Raw genomic sequence first — 20,775 nt, 5'->3', positions numbered from 1 at the left:
CCCCCCCAGGCCAAATTCCTGCGTACGCGCCTGTATTTACCACAGAGTAATCATCAACTTTTCTATGTAATAATTAGTCTTTATTAAATTTAATTTCTTTTTTGTAATTTCATCTCTTATATGACGCATATGTAATAAACGTTTCCTATTTTATAGTGGGATTTTGAATATTATATTGAGAAATCTATTCACTCTTTTCGTATGCATATAGTAGTTCTTATAAAACTTGGCATCATTTTTAAGTAATTTGGGTAACAAAATAAAATAAGCTCTTTCTATACATCTTTTAGTGTTTATAATATTCTTTTCCTTCTTGAATAATAGATCAAATATAATATATAATTTTTCTAGAAAATATTTCGCCTAATACCCCCGTGGTTCTCTCTGATGTGATGGTGGTCATACCTTTTACCTCAATGAATATTTGTTCATTTAGATAAAATTATGCCTAATTTATTATAAGCCAAAAATTAAAATAAATCACTATGAATGCCTTGTCGGGCGCTGCCAAATCTGATGTTTTTGACATTTAAATCAGATCCGTCTCCACTTTGTATGCTGCCTAAGGGTGTTGATATACTCCACCTGGTTCTAAACTCAACCATAATTTCCCCGAGTTCAGTGGATCCAGGTTCAAAAATTTTAAAACTTGGGGGTGATTCAACGGGTTCAGCAAGTTTAGACGTAAAACCTAATATTTTTAAATTTTGTTTTAAAAAAATCAAACATAAAATGACTAAAAAATGGATCCTAATCATAATCTGAATATTTTCGGGTTCTGAAAAAGAGTCCCGAACCAAGGTTTAGGATCGGTACAGAACTATACTTTATATTTAACACTTAAGGGTTTTGGTAAAAATAATATAATATTAGTAATTATTTCTTATATAACTTTTCCATTATATCTCAATTTATAAAATCAACATATGGTGAATTCCATATCAAATCAACCAAGGTTTCAACCCGACCCCCTTCAATTTTTCTTAAATTTTGTACACTTGTAGTATATACTATAACTAAGAAAAAAATAAAATTTTACCTTCCAACACTGTTTACCCGCTAATATATGGCCGTTTAAAGGGCGGAAATATGGTATATTTTTGACAAAAAGCATCTTATTTGTTTTTATAAATCTCGAGAAATAATTATGTTAGAAAAATAATTAAAATTTTATTAAGTAGCTTAATAATAGTTCTTTAATATGACATAAATATAAATATGATAGAAATTTAATTAATATCGAAAACTAGATGTACAAAGCCGGAAATGGCCATAGAAAAAAAGGTATTTTTTTTTCATAATTTTTTTTTTGTAGATAGATATCACACTGCTTTATATTTATACAAAATTCTAATCTGGGATGAACATGGGTTTAGAAGTTATGACTCTTTATATGGCTAAAATTGAACAATTTTAACCCAAAATATCATCATATTTAAATTTAATGAATAGTTATGAAATAATGTTAATTTAAAAATTATGTCTAAATGACAGGCTCTTATTTTTTTTTATCTTTATCAAAATTTTTGAGGGGTGGCTAGGATAATGAGCTATGTTTAACACTTTAGTTAAATTTTGTTTCGAAGTTACTTGACAAAATAAATCTAAACATATTTATAACTTTTATTTGCCTCAAATTGCATTACATATAATACAATCAAAAATTTATAATTAAAATATATCATATATTATAATCATCCAAAGAATTTGAATAAATTTTCACTTTTGTTTTCGCCTAGGGGAATAAAAACATGGAACTTTGTATTCCAGACATTTTCTTTGCTCTCAAAAATCTGCTTCCAGGATGACTTTCTATGTTAATATATTCGTTATTGCTCACAAATATATAATTTACCCCATAGATATTATTTCTTGCATATTTAAATAGTTTCATTATTTTCAATATGTGATATCCATATGGGTATTGCAAGCTTGCTTGAGCTGCTATAACGGTCCATAAGATGTCGTTTCACTCAATCAAATCTTTCCTTCAAGAATACCATCAATTTTTTAAATAAATAAAACATGCGTTGGGCTTTAAACAATCTAAAATAACCACTAAATTTACATGTTTTATTATGTTGTCCTCATCATAAAAGTGCGGATAGTGGCCTGATTATTTATCTGATTAAATCTTTGTGCATGGTCCCACACCACAAATGCATAGTTTTCTGAAAAGTCTGCAATAACTAAGAATTCTCCAACATTTAAATTGAATTTTAATAAGTTTCGAATTAATGATTATCGTGAAGCTATAAACAAGAAATCAAATTGTTTAATTATTCAATTAAATAATCTACAAATTCGTCGGCGGATTTTGTTAGTGTTTCGAGGGTAGTTCGATCAACAACTATCCATTATTTGAATGTTATATAATCTATAGAATTCTCGTCAAAGAATATATTAAGCCTTTCTTTTAATTTTAAAGTTATGGGGGAAAATTATTGTTGGATTTTAATTATTGTAGATTATTTTATGCTAAATAAAGCTCATTATCTTAGCCACCTCTCAAAAATTTTGATAAATTTAAAAAAAAAATATGGGCCTGTCATTTAGACATAATTTTTAAATTAACATTATTTCATAACTATTCATTAAATTTAAATATGATGATATTTTTGGTTAAAATTGTTCAATTTTAGCCATATAAAGAGTCATAACTCCTAAACCAATGTTCATCCCAGTCTAGGATTTTGTACAAATATAAAGCAGTGTGATATTCTACAGAAAAAAAATTTTGACAAAGAAAATACTTTTTTTTTCTATGGCCATTTCCGGTTTTCGATATTAATCAAATTTCTATCATATTTATTTTTATGTCATATTAAAGAAATATTATTAAGCTACTTAATAAAATTTAAATTATTTTTCTAACATAATTATTTCTCGAGATATTTGAAAATAAATGAGGTGCATTTTGTCAAAAATGTACCATTTTTCCGCGCTTTAAACGGCCATATCTTAGCGGGTAAACAGTTTAGTTATATTATATACTACCAGTATACAAAATTTAAGAAAAATTGTAGGGGGTCGGGTTGAGAATTGCCTTTTTTTTGTCGATTTGATATGGAATTCACCATATATATTTTAATTAATATTTTTTAAAATTTCTCTTAGGTGGACGATTTATTCAAAGAAGATTTCGAAGGAAAATTACCTTCCCAAATTTTCAAGGAATTTGAAATGACACCTCGCGCGTCTGCCAGTTTGGCTCAGGTGCATAAGGCCGAAACTTTCGATGGAAAGAGTGTAGCAGTTAAGGTTTTTTTTAATTAAGTATTATATGATTTTAACGTAATTAAGATCTTTACTTAATTTATTTTATTTATTAAGATAAATATAGTCCTCCACCATTGGCTTCATATAATAAAAATTAAAACTTTTAGTCTATATCAGAAAGCTTTTTGGCGTTATTATCTTATATTTTAATTATAATTTTTTTAGTTATTAAAAATAGACACTAAAGAATTTAGTGGACATAAATTATACCTTTTTAAGTTTTAAACTGAAATCGACTGTAATTCGTGAATTTTTTTTTATGTGAGGTTATACTTTTCCTATTTTATTCTAAAAGCTATTAATTTTACAAAATAATTTTAGAAAAGGTATAAATATAATATCTTAAAAAACAAAATTACGTTCAATTGTTTCTTTATTAGAGTAAATATAAGATTTATTTTAAAAGTAGAACAAAACAACTCATTTGACTGTTTAAAATCTATTACATAATGATTAAAAAATGGGAAATAATGAAGCAAAACTACATAAAAAATTTTCTTGCAGGTATAATTTTTTACAATTTCTCTCAACGACTTGTAGAGGTGTTAAATTTTTGAACAAACCCGGATTTAAAAAATTTCCAGTCTGACCCAGATATTTTTTAAATTTTCTCAGCTTAACCTAAAAATTTTGTCAATTTTTAATCATTTTTACTGTATTTTATAAAGTAGAAATTAAAAATTTAAGAATCAGGTGAAAATTAAATTGACTCTCATCATATGATTTTCCAATTAGTTAATTCAGATAATTTTTTAAAAAATTAGCTTATTCAAATTACATTTTTTTTTAAATTAATCTTATTTGAAACATTTCATAGGTTCAATACATCGATCTAAGAGATAGGTTCAATGGTGACATGTGGGCTCTCAGATTTTTGATGGAGTTGGTGACCTATATTCATCCCAAATTTGGTTTCAAGTGGATATTAGACGTAAGTTTATAATTTTTCAAATCTGTATCGGTGCATCTCTCTACTCATTGATAATACAGTATTTTAGTCTTATTTTGCTTTATAACAAGGCAACCAGCCTCTTAATTTCCAATCTTGTAAAAGTTGCTTTCCTAGAATATTCTAAATGTAAGCACATTATTGTCATCTTTAATTCAGCGAATTGTCTTTTGAAAGTTAGTGAGTTTCTTTTAACTTTGAAAATTGATAACGATATAAGTATAAAAAGCAAAGATATTTTTAAAAAAATATATATTATGTATACTATTTTTATACTAGGAATTAGAGGACACTCTAGCACAGGAGCTCGATTTCGTTCACGAGGGCAAAAATTCGGAAAGGTGCCAGTTCGATCTTAAACATTTGAAATACGTTTACGTACCACCCGTCTTATGGGAATATTGTAGCATGGTAATAAATTGTTAATTTTTGGATGCATCTTAGATTTATAAACTAGTTATAATTGTTACCATGAGAACGATAAAAATTATTGGGCATAAAAAAGGAAGGAATTAAAATTATAGTTTTAAAAGTGACTGTTAGTCGAGTACTCAGGCTTCAATATATAAAATAAAATATACAAACTTCTTCTATTATCCTTTTTGTGACTAATTAATTTATATATTTTTTTGAATTTTATGGTATATTAGAGGGTTTTAACAACGGAATGGATCGATGGTGTCAAAATTAACGATATGTCGAGATTAGAATCCATGGGATTCTCTTTGAAAGATGTAGGATTTTTTTTTATTATATAAGAATATTTTAAATAATCATGGTAGGTAGTGTTGTTGTCGAGTTCTTCCGACTACGACTAATAGTCATACGTAGTCGAGTAACTTGACTAAAAACTAGCGAATACATTGGCAACTAATTCAATAGACTAAAGCACAATTTAGCCGACTAAAGAAACTAATTTAGTTAACTAAACTACTAGGGCTCTGCCGATCCATATATTTTTCACCTATCCGATATTTTCCTATATTGGTTCAAACCCGATCCGATATTTATATTGATTTTTCACCCCCCCCCCTCTTTGAACCAAATTTAATTAATAAATCAATATTTTTTATGCAAAAAATTGAATTATGCATTTTATTTTATTTCTACAATAATTAAAAAAAGTTTAAGGATATTGGTAGTATTAAATGAATTTTTCATTATTCCTCTCCGTGAAATTAAAATTCCTCAGATAACGCATTTTGCAAAATTATCTTTGTCATTTGTAAAATATTTCCATAATTCAGATTAGAGAACTGCAAAGTAATTTTTTCGCAACCCGAGCCCGACCCGAGCCCGAATTTAAAAATTTTTTTTGTCCGAGCCCGACCCGAGCCCGAGCACACATTTTTTAATCCAACCCGACCCGAGCCCGACCCGAATATAATTTTGCAATTTAAGTTTTAATATTATAATAACCAAAAAAAATTTTTGTGTATTTATTCAGTTCAGCCACCTTAAATAAAAGTTTATTTGACGGCCATAATCTATTCAAGATATATATTAAGTTGCATTTTTAAAATTTGTAAAAAATATTATAAAACGATTAATATACAAGCGAATTTAAAAATTATAACGATTATATAATAAGCATCATTTATGCGAATATAGATATGATGTAAAAGTTAATAAATATATAAAAAATATAATGAACATATTATATTATATATTGACCTCATCAATATCATTATCAAAATTATCACAAAGTGAATAATTATGATATATAAATAAAGAGGCGTCCAGTTTATCTGGCTTTAAACGAGTCCTTCTCTCCTCAAAGGCCCTACCAGCAGCTGAAAACGCCCTTTCACTGCCGACGAAGCAGGGATAGCCAGGAATTTAAGAGCTAAAATACTTAAATTTGGAAACTCATAATGGTTTGTTTTCCACCATTTTAAAATATTATCGTCATCAACACATAATTTCGGATCTAGATATTTTTTTAGCTCGTCAACTTCGGCGCTAGCATCAGAATACGCATTGTCAGCCTCCCATAGAGAGAAGTCCAAAAACGTATCTACCACCTCTGTAGTTTCTTAAGAAAAAAATATTCAATAATAATATTAAGATATATATTTACATTATTATTTTTTAATAATTTTACATATTTGATGATTAATATTTTTTTTGATATATGATATTTTTTTATAAAATTTATGTAATTATCATTATTCAACATTGATTTAATAAAATTTGAATTTTTTGAAATTTATTTAGTGATAATAAAATAATTAAAGGAAGTACTGAAAAAGAAAATTTTATTTCAGTAATTTTAGGAAAATTTGTCTAACTTTTTTTTGGAAGTAAATATTAATCTAAGATTTTGTATTTATTATCTCCAATATTTTTTAAATATATACTCAAAATTTTAGATCTCAATTTTTAATAAGTTTTGAGATATATCTAATCAAAATTTGGGGTAAAATAGACCCCACCTTTGTAGTTAAGGGAGTTTTTTCTACCTTTGTAGTGAAGGGTTAAAACAAATGTTAAAAAAGACAATGTATAGGCTAGTTAAATAATAAATAAAACTTACATAAAATATGTCTTATCTGTAATTTACGAGAAACACAATTTAGTAATAAAATAGTTTGGTATCCGGTTGTTAGGTTTATAAAATAATAATTAATAATGACATGACATGTTAATATGATTTTATAATTAATATTATAAATTATACTAACTATTTAAGATATTAATATTATTATATATATTTTCGGGTCGGGTCGGGTTTTCGGGTCGGACAGCTTTTACAACCCGACCCGAGCCCGAACCCGAGAAATTTTTTTTTGATGTCCGCGGGCTACGGACAGCCCGTGCAGTTTTCTAATTCAGATACCATATTTAAAAAAATTCTTTATTTAAAGTATAAATAATAAGGCATTATTTTTTAAAAAGATAATAAAATTTTAGGTGTTCCTTTCTATTTTTATAAAACTATTAAAAACTATAAATCTATTTTAAAAAATAAATAATATTTAAAGGGTGTTATTTATTTGTATTGTTTAATAAAAAATTATTTAGAAAATATTATTAATGTAAAATAAATATACATAAAATAACAAAAAAAATAAAAAGATCGAATCGGTTTTTTACAGGTATCGGGTAAATCCAATATTTTTGGAAAACTCTAAATATCGGTGCCGATCCGATATTTAATATCGGAACAGCCCTGACTACTAATTTGGTCAACTAAATCGACTAATTTAGTGACCCTTTTACTCAGCTAAGTCGACCATAAAAATAATAAACAAAAATAATGATAATAATTATTATAAATAAGTGAAATTATGAGTTATAAAATTAACAATGAAATAATTTAATTTTAAAATTAATATATTATATGATATATATGTAATCAAACCAGAGTTGGCACGTCGGTCAATTGACCAGTCAAATTCAGTCAATTGACCGGTCAATTGACCTTAGAAGTATTTGACCTGTCAAATACGGTCATATACTCTAAAAAATTCTAAGGAAAAATAAATTAAAAATATGTTTAAAAAAGGGAAAAACGATGTAAATACATGTGATCACAATGTTTGCTTATTTTTTGTGTCCACAATATCAAGAGGAAAACTCACAAGTATGTGATATAATTCAAGAATTAGCTATTTTACAAGATCGTGATGACCAAAATATTTTAAGTGATATATTTAATTTCAGAAGCAAAAACAGCATGTTTAATATAGCAAATTATGTGGAAACCAGAAACAATCAATTCCGACCTAGTTAATAGATTAAACTTTGTCCACCCTGCCCATTAAGAGACTAACAATTCCTAGTTCTACTTCTCCCTTAGAAAGAAATAGGTCGATTTGGGTTAATATTCTTGTGAAAATAGAAATCGATTGAAGATCTAAGACATCAGGAAAATTGATTAAAAAATATTAAAGAAAATGATAATATTGAATATGGATCAGAACAAAACTCTGCTACAGATAGCTACATGTTAGTTATTGAATGACAATGAATTTAAAAAATTAATATTATAGATTCATTTTACTATTATATTCAAAATAAAGTTAAAATTAACTTAAAAAAACATATATTTGAATTTGTATTTTTCCGGTCAAATGCACAACCCTGAATCAAACAAATAAACTCGATTCCCCGACCTCCTTCAATTGGAAGCATTATAAGGAATATATAATGATTTTGTAAAGAGTGATAAAGTACCACTATGATAATAAAACCCCAATAATCTCTTCACGCTTCTCAAGGATGGACTTTCGCCCCGCAAAAAAATTTTGCAAATCTTGAGGGAACGATGTAGTTTTTTTTGTCAGATAATTAGATCTTTGTAATCGTCAGAAATATTTCATTTTAAATATTATTAAGAAAATTACGGTTTATTATAACAAATAAATCTCATATTTTTCAAAATAATCTCTCAAAGTTTAATCTTCTTAAAATAATAAAGCAAAATAAATATATTTGACATAAAGTCATATTGAAAATTTATTCCAAGAGCAACAGTTGGCATTGTTGATAAATTTTACTCTACGAAATTAAATTACGTATCCATTAGCCTAAAATTAATAAACATCTTTTATTTCTTACCAAAATTATTTAAATTCTACAAAGAGATAAAAAAAAGTTATTTCAATTCCAGTAATGTGCTGCAACTCTTTCGGTTAAAATCATATTTAATATGTTATGATCTTAAACGGGCTAATACATGGATGATACAGTTATTTCTAGCATATTTAATCAAAAAATTTGTAGTTCTTGTCTGAAAAATTTCAATAATTTTATACTTTTCTGATGGAGTTGTTACCCAGTACAAAACTTTTTAATTTCTACAACCATGAGAATGATTTTGGAATCAATGCAGATATGTATTTTTTTACAACTGCACTTGGCAAAACTCCTTGCGATAGTTTAGGGGACATTACTAAGAAGTTAGCTGTTAGAGCAAGCTTGCAACGTCCTTATGATAATCATATACTAACACCTATGGATTTATGTTTTGTAATTATGGGCTAATTAATATCTCTATGATTAATTATATATTTGTCAGCAACATTAAAAATATAAGCATGGTAACTAATTTTGAAAATAGATTTTAAACAGCCAAATGAATTCCCGGAATGCAAAAATTTCATGCATTAGTTTCCATGAAGGAAAAAATGAAAGCCAAATTATATTCAAATTCATTTAATTATTTAATGTATATTATTTAATTAATGTGTTTATTATAATATTAATTTCCCATTGATTTTCATGTATTATAAATAATTAGCTAAATAAAGTTAAAATATTTTTACAATTATTTTTTTTCTACAATATACCTAAGCTTATATGTTAAATACGACCCAATGTCCACAGTGATTTCTCTGGTGCCTGATTCTTCAAGCCCAGCCCAAAATTTTTATAAAAAAAATATGGGCTCTCTCCCAGACAATTTTTTTTATATTTATCCAGAAAAGCTGTTCCCGAGATATACGAGCTCATAGGTGCAAAAAAGAGCCACTTTTCTGTAAAATTTTAAAAATGCTTATATCTCAAAAACTATTTAAAGTAAAAAAAATATATATGATATATCATATTGTAAATTAATAAAATCTCTAAAGGGCTATCAAAAAATAATAAAAATTCGCGTCATTTTGAGTCTTTAACTTCCGGTCTACTTATATTGCTTTACCTGTATTTTTAAGCAAAAAAGGGAGTTGTTTTCGAAATTTTTTTTGCTTTTTATTTAGACACCTTTTATAAATATATATACGATGTCAAAACCTTGGCTACGCGACGCTATCGACTCTTCCGAAATATACATTTTTACCAGAAAAAAAATATATGGCGCTAATGATTTAAAACTATTATTCTTAAGGAAACTAAAAATATTGACACGTTTATAAGAAATATGATAAAGATTTCCCAGTTCTGCCCCACCCACCATCCTTAAAAAGTTTTACATTTTTTAGATCTCTACTTTGCTACTATAGCGAATGACTCATTAGCTCGATAATATATAAGTATAACAACTACAGTAAAAAAGAATATTTTATTAGGCATATTATCGATTATATTTTACGAGCATATTATTTTACAAAATAAACTGTTTAAAACGATCTCACATTCTACATATATTTTTAACTTGCCTGTTTAGATTAATTAGTTCAACCCGTCTGCAGCTTATTATTTTATCGTCTGTCTACAAATAACATTCGGAATTTCAAGAGTGTATAAACATATATTCAGATTAATTAAAAAAAATTTCTATATCACAGATGGACATACCAAATGTTAAAATTTCAAAATCATCTACAAAGACATGCTCATTATCGCAAGAATCTAAGAAAAATTCTACCCTGGGTGACCCAAAAAATTTTACTAATCAATTTAGATATGTTAATATGCTCTTCATGCCGACAAAAATTAGCAAACAATTTTTATACTTTAAATTACAATGTAGATATTGATTCTCCTCCTCATATAATTAATCGAGAAGCTATTGATAACATTAATATATCCTTACAATCAATAGGGGAATCTTACATTATAAGAAAACGCTTACGTGAAAAGAAATATCCAAAGAAAAAATTATTAACTAAATTTTGTTTTAAATATATCTTAAATTATGGAATGAATATTATTATCTATCTATATTATATATTATTAATAAAAACGAATAATAATTAAAAATTATACGAAAGATATTTATTATTAGAAATTTGTTACATTATTGTCTAATGGGCATTTCCCACACTGCCCCTCAGTTTAATTAGTATATTTAATAGAAATTCGAAATTTTTAAGTATAAAAAGTGAAAATATCCTGTTAATGGTAAGTTAGCAACAAAATTTTAATCATAATCCGTAATTTCATAAAGCGCCATTTATTTTATCTTAATTTTTGGTAAAAATGTATATTTCGGAAGAATCGATAGCGTCGCCAAGGTTTTGACATCTTATATATATTTATATAAGGTGTCTAAATAAAAAGCAAAAAAAAATTCGAAAACAAACTCCCCTTTTGCTTAAAAATACTGGTCAATATAAGTAAACCGGAAGTTAAAGACTCAAATTGGCGCCAATTATTATTTTTTTGATGTCCTTTAGAGATTTTTTTTTACCTACCATATTATATATTTTTTTAATATAAATAGCTTTTGAGATATAATCATTTAAAAAATTTTACAGATTCCATTGTGGCTATTTTTTGCACCTATGAGCCCTTATATCTCGGGAAATAGGTGTGCTAGCGAGCTAAAATAAACGGCGTTGTTATCATTTTTTTACCTATCTAAATAATTCCAGAAATATTTAACTTTTAATAGGAGTCGGCCGAATCGTGATCGATTTGATGAGGAATGGCCCAGGTGCGGAATCTCTTGGACCATTATTTGTCCCAGCCTAGAACTTTATACAAGGAGATATAATGTCTTTCTGTAAAAAAAAATTGAAAGAAAAAAACGCAATTTTCTTTTTAAAACTATTTCTGGTTTTTGTTAATAGACTTTTTTCGATAAAATAAATTTCATATCATATTGGCTATTCTAGAGCTATTTAATAAAATTTAAATTATGTTTTTAGCATATTTACTTTTTGAGTTATTTAAAATTAAATATAGTGTATTTTGGAATTTTCACATTTCCAAAGATGACCATATTTCATGAAGTACTGAGTTGGGAATTAAAATTTTATATTTTTACTAGTTAGTGTTGAATTTTCAGTTGATTTGATATGGAATACAACATGTATTTTTTGAAAATTAGGTGAATAAAAAAAATGGAACATTTTAAACAATTTGTCCAATAAAGGTCAAATACAATTAAATATTATTTACAAAGTGTTGGGTAAAATATTGATTTGACTAAACTTAACCAATTTTTGTCAAAAAATTGACTCAAACTCAATGAAAAATACCCTCCAAAAATTTGGATAATTTTATGGTGTTAGTTTCCCATACTTAAAATTTATCTAATAGATTATTCTTATAATCATTGTCAAGATTACTAAAATTTATATCTTATTCAATAAAAATGTGAGGAAATTGGAAACCTTTTCCGTAGCTGTAAATCCCAAACTCTCTAAAGACTTCATCCAATAACTGTTATTTGATTATAATATGTTCCAAGTATTCTTCAACATGCCAAGGCTCTTGATTATCCTTCAAATGTTTCTCGTGTAATTGGAAATATTGAATAAAATATATTACTCAGTGCACTGTTATGTCTATAAAGCTTTGAGTTTTTGTAAACAACAAATCTGCCTTATTGGTGGTAGAGATATATGATTGAGTCATAAAAACCACGATAAATTAAGGTTATATAAGTTTATTAATTTATTTTACAAATATATAGTATTTTCATATAAAATGAAATTTTACATCCTGTCTGTCAAAACTCATTTTTAAATTTTTGTATCGAAGATGCATTTTTTCAAAATATATGTACGAAATTTTGAAAAGTGTTTTTTATCTTTTTTTGAAATTTTTCAGATATTTATTCAACACTGATAGAGACTGTATCATTACAATCTGCTTATCACTTTATTTAATAGTACAAATATAACAGTTTTATTTATATTATTGTTTATTAGATCGACACCAAGTTAATTTCCATGTTCGGCGAACAAATCTTCTGCACTGGCTTTGTGCATGCTGATCCTCATCCCGGAAACAGTTAATAATAAATACCATGTTTTTTATAATATTTTTATTAACTTACAACTTGATTTGGAAAGGGAAATATTAACATCTTATATTCGCATATACGTTCACCTTCAAAAAGGGACGCGTTCACGTTCTTTCAAAACTTGAATATATTATTGGTTGTTCGCAATAAGAATATCGTTGTTCCTCTAGAATGGTTGTCAAGGCTAATTATTTGAAAAACCAAAAATCACAAAATATCAAATAATTTTATTGGTAAAATAAAAATTGAAAAAATGAAGTCTCATAGTAATATTAGCAAAAATCGGCCCTTTTATATCATACAGTAAAATAAATAATAAATAATTCTCCAAAATAAAATAATATAGGACTCATCCTGAGTCTTGCAACTTATATAATTCAAAGTCAAATACATGTGCCGTTGTCACACATCTATATTACCCCGATCATAACATATATTTTTTTTAAAATATAATATAGTGAATAAAAAAGATTCTTATTAAATATGAAATTTAATTATTTATAAAATAAAATGTTCAACAAGTATTATATAACTCTTGATAAAAACTTAAAAATAATAATGATTAGATTATTATTTCAAAGAATCATACTAAAAATAAATAAATTCTAAAAGATATTAACTATTTTATATCTATGTATAATATATAACATTTAATGATTCTTACTTTATGTATCTATTATAATCAGTGGCATAGCCAGGATTGATCCATGGGGGGGGGGGGGGGGGTGGAATATTTTAGTGTCTAACCACTATAGTAGCCAGCATAAATGAAAAAAAATATTAGTAACAAGATTATGATTATTACGTGACTGAAAGCTATTCTAAAAATTTTATCAATGTTTAGTCAATTGTAAATTAATTCAATCCATTCGGTGTAGAAAGAAGAATAAAATCGCCACCCCCCCCTAAACCTCCCATTTTTTATGACACTCAATATATCTTATTCTATGTTAAAAATAATTATTTTAATTAAATTTTTGCATATAACAAAATTTTGCAGAGAATTTCATTATAGATTTTATTTATTATTAAAATACTTTAGTATAAATAACACCCCTTTATTTAACTATGTATTATTTTAATGATAACAAATGAGTATATTAATAAAACATTAATAATTCTTATTAGAGATCTGCAAAAGTAGGAAAATCGGGTTTGGGCCTAATATTTTTTTAAAAAAATCGAGTCGGGTTGGATCGGGCTTTGGAATTTTTTTTAAAATATATCAATTTTATGTTAAATTTTTTATGTAAAATAAAAATATTTGATTTTATTTATAAAAACTAGACGCCATGTAGCATATATATTTTATTCTGAGTAATTATAAAAATGAATTTCTATATTTAAATAAATTCAGGCCAGGCCGACAAAACTTTTTTAAAAAAATTTAGGGTTCGGGCCGGCAAAACATTTTTAAAATAATTTCGGGCCTGGCTTGAAAAATTAGGCCCGATACAGATCACTACTTATTGCAAATACAATATTTTTATTAAAAATAGTATAATATATAAATATTATGACAAAGAATTCATTATAATTACTTATTGAATATAAAAATTTTATGTTTAATATTATAGCAATTTTATGATTTGAATTTATAAAGAGAGATGTATTTTTCTCTGAGATTTGACTAATTTATATAGAATCAAATTTTTATCTAGCGAATTATTTAAACAGCTTTCACAGGTGCTATTTCTAAAATAGGGGTTTAACCTTTTCAAAATTGAAGAAGACCTTTCATTAGTGCAGGTGCTAATCGGTAAGGTAGCTAAAATAAAAAGCAATGTTTTGATATTAGGCAGGGCTTCTAAAGTGCTATCACAATGGAAAGGGCCTGCATAGCATTTTTTGGTCTCAAAGAGTACTCTATTCTGTCAAAATTTTTATACCAAAATTCGAAATCACAAAGTAACTTATCATACGATCCTAATAATTCATCAGAATAAAACTCTGAGACTTAATATCCTCTCGCGTTTCAAGTGTATTCAGACTCAACCGGCAAAAGAAAATGAAAGCTGTTTAGAATAAAATTATGACTAATAAATCTTTCCTTTAATTGAAATAAAAATGTATCAATAAGGGGAGTAAAAATATTTATTTTATAAAAATCCTCAATCGTAGATGCGTCAATATTTAAGCGATTGGACTATCTAGAAACTACTCTAGGTTTAAAATTTTTAATCCCAAACATATTATCACTTTTACTTTCTCATTATATTTACCAAATTATATAATTTTTCTTTTATTTAAAAATTAATTAAAATTTTTAAAATCTAATTAGTTTAACAATATAAATTTTATTATTAAATTTATAAATATCTAATTTAACTATGCTAGAAAAAATTTACAATATATTTTTATTGTTATTTAATATTTTACATATAATTTTTAATATATATTTTTAAACCATGTTATCATTTAAAATTGAAAATTCTTATTTGTTTTTTTAAATATATTTCATTTTCATATCTTATATAATTTTATTTATAAATTGAAACCGTTTTTAAATAAAATTATTCGCAAAAGAAAAAAATTTAAAAAAAAAATTTTTTTTTCGGAGGTTGGGGGGGGGAGGATTCAACCCCAAACCCCCCCCCCCTGTCACGCCACTGATTATAATACTTTAATAAACCTTTGAAATACAACAATCTAAAATAAGTTATTGACGGTCTACTTATAGCCAGCATCATGCCGAGACTTTTGGCCATCCAGGGAAATATATAATTTGGCTGCCCCTTAAAAAACGATTTACCTATTTGATAATTTTTCGCAATGAGAACTTTATATATTTTATCAAATTTTAATCATAAATGAGTAACGCACATTATAAATGAATATAATCATAAACTAAAATACTGCAATTTTATTTATCCCCTTCGCCTTTTTATATGCAAGGATATTAATATTATGTCAGTATAATTAACGATGAGTCGATATCATTTTCTATTGAAATTAAAGAGAGAATAACAAGTCCGTCCTTTGCCATACAGGATCATAGGTAGTGAAGGTCACTGTCCGGACTGGACCGATACCCTCGGACCGGATCACGGTCCTTAAGAAAAAGATCAATCCAGACCGTGTAAATAAAAAATATATTTTTTTAACCTAATTTAATTTGTTTTATCATTTTATTAAATATAAGAGTATTATATAAACAATAAAATTTATCCAATGGTATTGAAGAAAGTGATTTTGTGCTTGTGAGAGGGCATATTAAAATTAAGAGTAGATTGTGTTTTTGAGATATTTTGATCATTAGAAGTATATATTTTATGTTTTATCTGATGTCTGCTTAAGGTATCTTATTATTTTATTAAGAATAAGGTTAAGTTATTTTGACAATATACGTTTCATGTAGCAGGTTTAACGAAAAATTATTCATATAATCCTTCAAAATTTGCCATCGCTGAGTAGAAACCAAAAAGAGAATATATATTCGTTGGACAACGCTAAAAAATGATTATGCGACTAATGATGATCGTGCCATGTCATCAAGTAGCAGATTTATGCTGTGGCACTCACAAGGCATAAAAAACGCTCTCCGATTTATTTGGAATATTCGAGATTTAACCCCTTTATAACATCCTCTCATATTTGATCCAATTTCTATTATCTTAGATAATAATAAAAATGCTTCTATCAAGGTCTAGCCAGTACTGGAATCGATTTTTAGAAAGACAACAACTCGCTCATTTATTTTCGGTGTTGTTAAGTTCTGCCTTCGTATAACTACTGTTAATTGTTTCTGATAGTTTGTCTGGTGTGCAGTCTAATATTACGGAAAAATATATTGCGTTTTTAATAGCATCAACAATTTTTTTCTATGATCTTATCTCCTATCAAGTTTATATTTCATATTGAATTCGATTTCATAATATTTTATTAAATTTCGTTAAAAATCTAATTTCTTAACTAATAAATAAATGAAGTTGTTTTTATCAAAATATAAATCAAATATTTTGTAATAATACATATAAACATGCCAAACCTTTTTTCATTTCAAAATTTATACATGGATTTTTTATGCCTTGCTTGTATTTAGTATAATTGAATAAAATTACAAAACTTGGCCGCTCTTAAAATTGTCTAAGCCCCCCCCCCGAGTTTGCACGGCACTTAGCTATAATTATATTATATAAATTAATAAATATCACAATCAAGTGTCTTTAAATTATAACCTGAAGATTTTGAAACTGATATTATACTTTTTGGACTCATTTTATATTTGGTAAGGATAAAAACTCCTTAAATATATGATATTACTGTAAAATATTTATTATAGCCTGGGTGTAGGGGCCATGCCGTATAAATTTTTTAGAATAAACCCGGGTCAGGTAAAAAAATTCCCAACAACCTGGGCTGGGTTTAAAAAAATTTATATGGGGGTGGATCGAATAATTTAAAATTCGACTATTTATATAATGAAAAAATATAAATATATTTAAATATTGTATTGTATCATAGAATGATATATCGCACTCATACTTCTCATATTTTAATTTCTATTTCAAAACCATTTATATTACTCTTTAAAAAATACTTAAATAAATAAAAGTAAAATTGTTTTTAAACCAATTATTCACTCATTATAATAATTTTTTTTTAGTCAAATTACAAAACCTTAATCTGTCTTTAATAAAATAGTTATTAATTTATGATTTTTATTAATCAAAAATTACATAACTATATGAAAGAAAGAATTAGTTACTATTTCAACAATTACTATATAATATAATAACCAAATCCAATTAATATTACATTTTATATAGAATATCAATAAATTATTGGAAAATAACTTAAAATATAAATTTGTCTTTATTTTTCCTGTACTTGGTAAATAAACATTCATTTTAGAAAGAAATCATTATAATTTTAATTTTTAGTCAATCAAACATACATTACATATAAAATACATTGGGATAGGTTCTAAATCGCTAAAACAAAAATCGCTAAAAATTGGGAACATGGCTTATATCTCCTAGAAAATTTTTAAAGTAAATTTGAAATTAATATTAATAGATACTAGGGGACTAATCACTTGTATTTAAATTGAAAATTTAAAAAAAATCGCCAAAAAGGAAGAAATATCATCCAAAATCCCAGTTTTGGGAATCAAATTGGGAATATGGATGATATTTCTTCCATTTTAGCGATTTTTTTAAAATTTTCAATTTAAATACAAGTGTTTAGTCCCCTAGTATCTATTAATATTAATTTCAAATTTACTTTAAAAATTTTCTAGGAGATATAAGACATGTTCCCAATTTTTAGCGATTTAGAACGGGAACCAATACATTTTACCAAAAATGAACACAAATGTACTCTTTTATTTGGTATTAAAAATAAAATAAAAACTAGGGTGTGTCCTGGTTCGACTTAATTTTGACACTTGATTGCTTTTTAGTTTAGACTAAAAAGCTTTTGAACTAGGACACCCTATTTTGGCTTGTTTTAAGTATTAACAGCTCTACTGTATATAATATACATTTTATAATAAATTTAATTTCTATGTTCATATATACATAATTGTGTTTATTTTAATTTAAAGGTGTCTACAATCATCCTGATAGAATAATGGTATAATAAATAGATTAGATTGACAACCAATCTATTTGATTAATTTATATACAGATTAAAACCACTTTATTCTAATAGCTCATCTTTCCAAAACTATTTATGCCTGCCTAGCAATCCGTGGTCTAGGGTTCTAATCTTGTTAGGCCTTATTTTTTTGAAAAATTAATTTGATACAAAATATTAAAATAATACGGTTTTTTCTCCTTTTTATTTTTTTTTCGTTTTTTTAAAAGAATATTTTTTTATATAATTAAACTGTTTAGGCGAAGATAAATAACTGGCTGTTTGGTGTCGAACCAGGACACACGTCCTTAGATATTAAATTATTTCATATTAGCCTGAATGAACCGATAAATTCTGAATTGTATATTTTCTTTGGACAAAATTTATTTATTTTAAAACTCTGTAGTAAATTTTTTTAAATATAATTTTAAAAAAATAATACAGACAGTGTCACTAAATACAAGCCCCGGGCCGTGCCAAAAAATAAATTTTTTTTAAATAATCTGAGTCCGGCTTTTACAAACCCGTGCCGTGGAATTGGCTCTGCAAGTTTCTATTTGTAAAAATAAATAATCTACAACATCTTCTAGTGATAATTTCTCACTAATAAAATTGTTTTATCAATTGTGAAAAAAAAAATATTTTACGTCATATTCATGTCTAATATTTTCTTAAAATCTTTATGATTTCCTAAAAATGTATATGATTTAGAGGCTTACAGGGGTTGGCGCTAACCTCATCAATAAAATATATTATTCTATCCATGGATCTAAGAATATTATATTTCCTTCCTTTTCTTTGCATTATTGAATGTCATAAATTATGAAATGAATTTATAATATAAGAAAAAATTTTAAAAAAAAATATGGAGGTAGTAATATTTACTATTCATTTTAATAAGGATTAGGTAGTAACGCATACATGTATTTAAATTACTAAATACTGTATATTTATTTATGTCCAGTCATTACAATCTCTTCCGTTCAAATAGCATTTTGCCCGTAGGGTCATTATATAAAATTTTTTTTATTGTATGTCAGGTTTTTCGTCAATTATTTTTATGTACAAAGTATATTTTATTTTGTGTTTTCTTTTGGCTGAGAGTTTTTCTATTTTTTACATATTTTCCTAAGTTTTTAATGATTATAAATTATAAGGTAGTGGCCAAGCCATGAGATTGTTCTTAATTCAGTGGTGTAATTAGGATCTCAAGATCTCCATGGAGCCTACTTTTATCCTTAATTTGAAGATAAAACTAGCATAAATTTTGTAAAATGACTTTTTTAAGTTTGCCCCATTCTCAATGACGTCATTAGTCTGCAATCTCAGGTGGTTCAATTTTTTTTAAAGAATTACACTTTTATTTAGCTAACATTTTCAAAATGACCACTACATTAATCATATTATATAAAATTAAAAAAAATATATACAAGTTTTGATCCGCAAAATGGATAAAAGTAAAACCTCATTATCATGCACCCCCGAAATTGTGGTACTCGACCACGGTCTTTACGATTATCTACCACCGAAAGATAGGTTAGCCCTCTGTCATTTCTGGACATCGATATTGACTCGAGACGAAAAAAAACTCCAGAAATATAGCAATAGATTGGGTGTTAAAGGTTAAATAGCATATCATTTTAACGCTTTAAAAAATTTGAGAGTATAATATAGATATATCCAAATTATAAAATACTATACATTCATACTAGATTACGTGTCTTTTGCTGAGATATTACTCCAAAGACCCCTTAGATCGTTCAGGTCCCTAGATAACTTGAACAAGGGCAAAATGTCTTCCTCATCTTCCTTGTTCACCGATAAGCTATCCTCTTCTGATCTCGAACTTATCAAGATAATCACTAAAAACCATTTCGACAAGATAATGTCCATATTGAAGGATATGCCTAAGCAGATGTTGCTAATCATGCGTAACATGAACACCATTCGTGCCATAACGCTTGAACACGGCGATTTGGTCAATCGATACATCATTATGGCAAAGAAGTATTTTTTTTTTAATTTTGCAAAATATTTTATTCAGAGTTGTGAGTAATTTATCTTATAACTCATCGACTTTTTAGACTCCTTAAAAAAAATTCGGAGAATTTATCGTCCCTCTTTCTAAATCAATCTTATAAAATAATTGAGGAGGTTTTATTATAAATACTTTTACTTAAGAAACTGAAATACTATATAAACTAGTGATCTGCATCGGGCCTAATTTTTCAAGCCCTGCCCGGCCCGAAATTTTTTTTAAAAAAGTTTTACCGGCCCGAACCCGAAATTTTTTTAAAATAATTTACCGACCCGGCCCGGCCCCAAT

At 26.5% G+C, this 20,775-nt stretch overlaps 1 protein-coding gene across 3 annotated transcripts in view; it reads left to right on the top strand.

Moving 5' to 3' along the window:
- Positions 1-20,775, top strand: part of LOC135931188 (uncharacterized aarF domain-containing protein kinase 5-like) — an 81,773-nt gene that overhangs the window by 44,842 nt on the left and 16,156 nt on the right. For 2 of the 3 annotated variants that reach the window (XM_065468120.1, XM_065468122.1), the window contains exons 4-11: positions 3,118-3,261; positions 4,097-4,210; positions 4,508-4,639; positions 4,879-4,962; positions 12,775-12,856; positions 18,894-18,998; positions 19,883-20,071; positions 20,162-20,456. In XM_065468120.1, coding sequence (XP_065324192.1) covers positions 3,118-3,261; positions 4,097-4,210; positions 4,508-4,639; positions 4,879-4,962; positions 12,775-12,856; positions 18,894-18,998; positions 19,883-20,071; positions 20,162-20,456 — 1,145 coding nt within the window. The remainder of the gene's footprint in view (positions 1-3,117; positions 3,262-4,096; positions 4,211-4,507; positions 4,640-4,878; positions 4,963-12,774; positions 12,857-18,893; positions 18,999-19,882; positions 20,072-20,161; positions 20,457-20,775) is intronic. The other variant, XM_065468121.1, reaches the window with a different exon arrangement.

This window comes from Gordionus sp. m RMFG-2023, chromosome 1, assembly GCF_954871325.1.
Source record: "Gordionus sp. m RMFG-2023 chromosome 1, tfGorSpeb1-WG-v2, whole genome shotgun sequence".
Taxonomy (NCBI): Eukaryota; Metazoa; Nematomorpha; class Gordioida; order Chordodea; family Parachordodidae; genus Gordionus; species Gordionus sp. m RMFG-2023.
The sequence above is the reverse complement of the archived record's forward strand: the minus strand, read 5'-3'. Positions and strand labels throughout refer to the sequence as shown.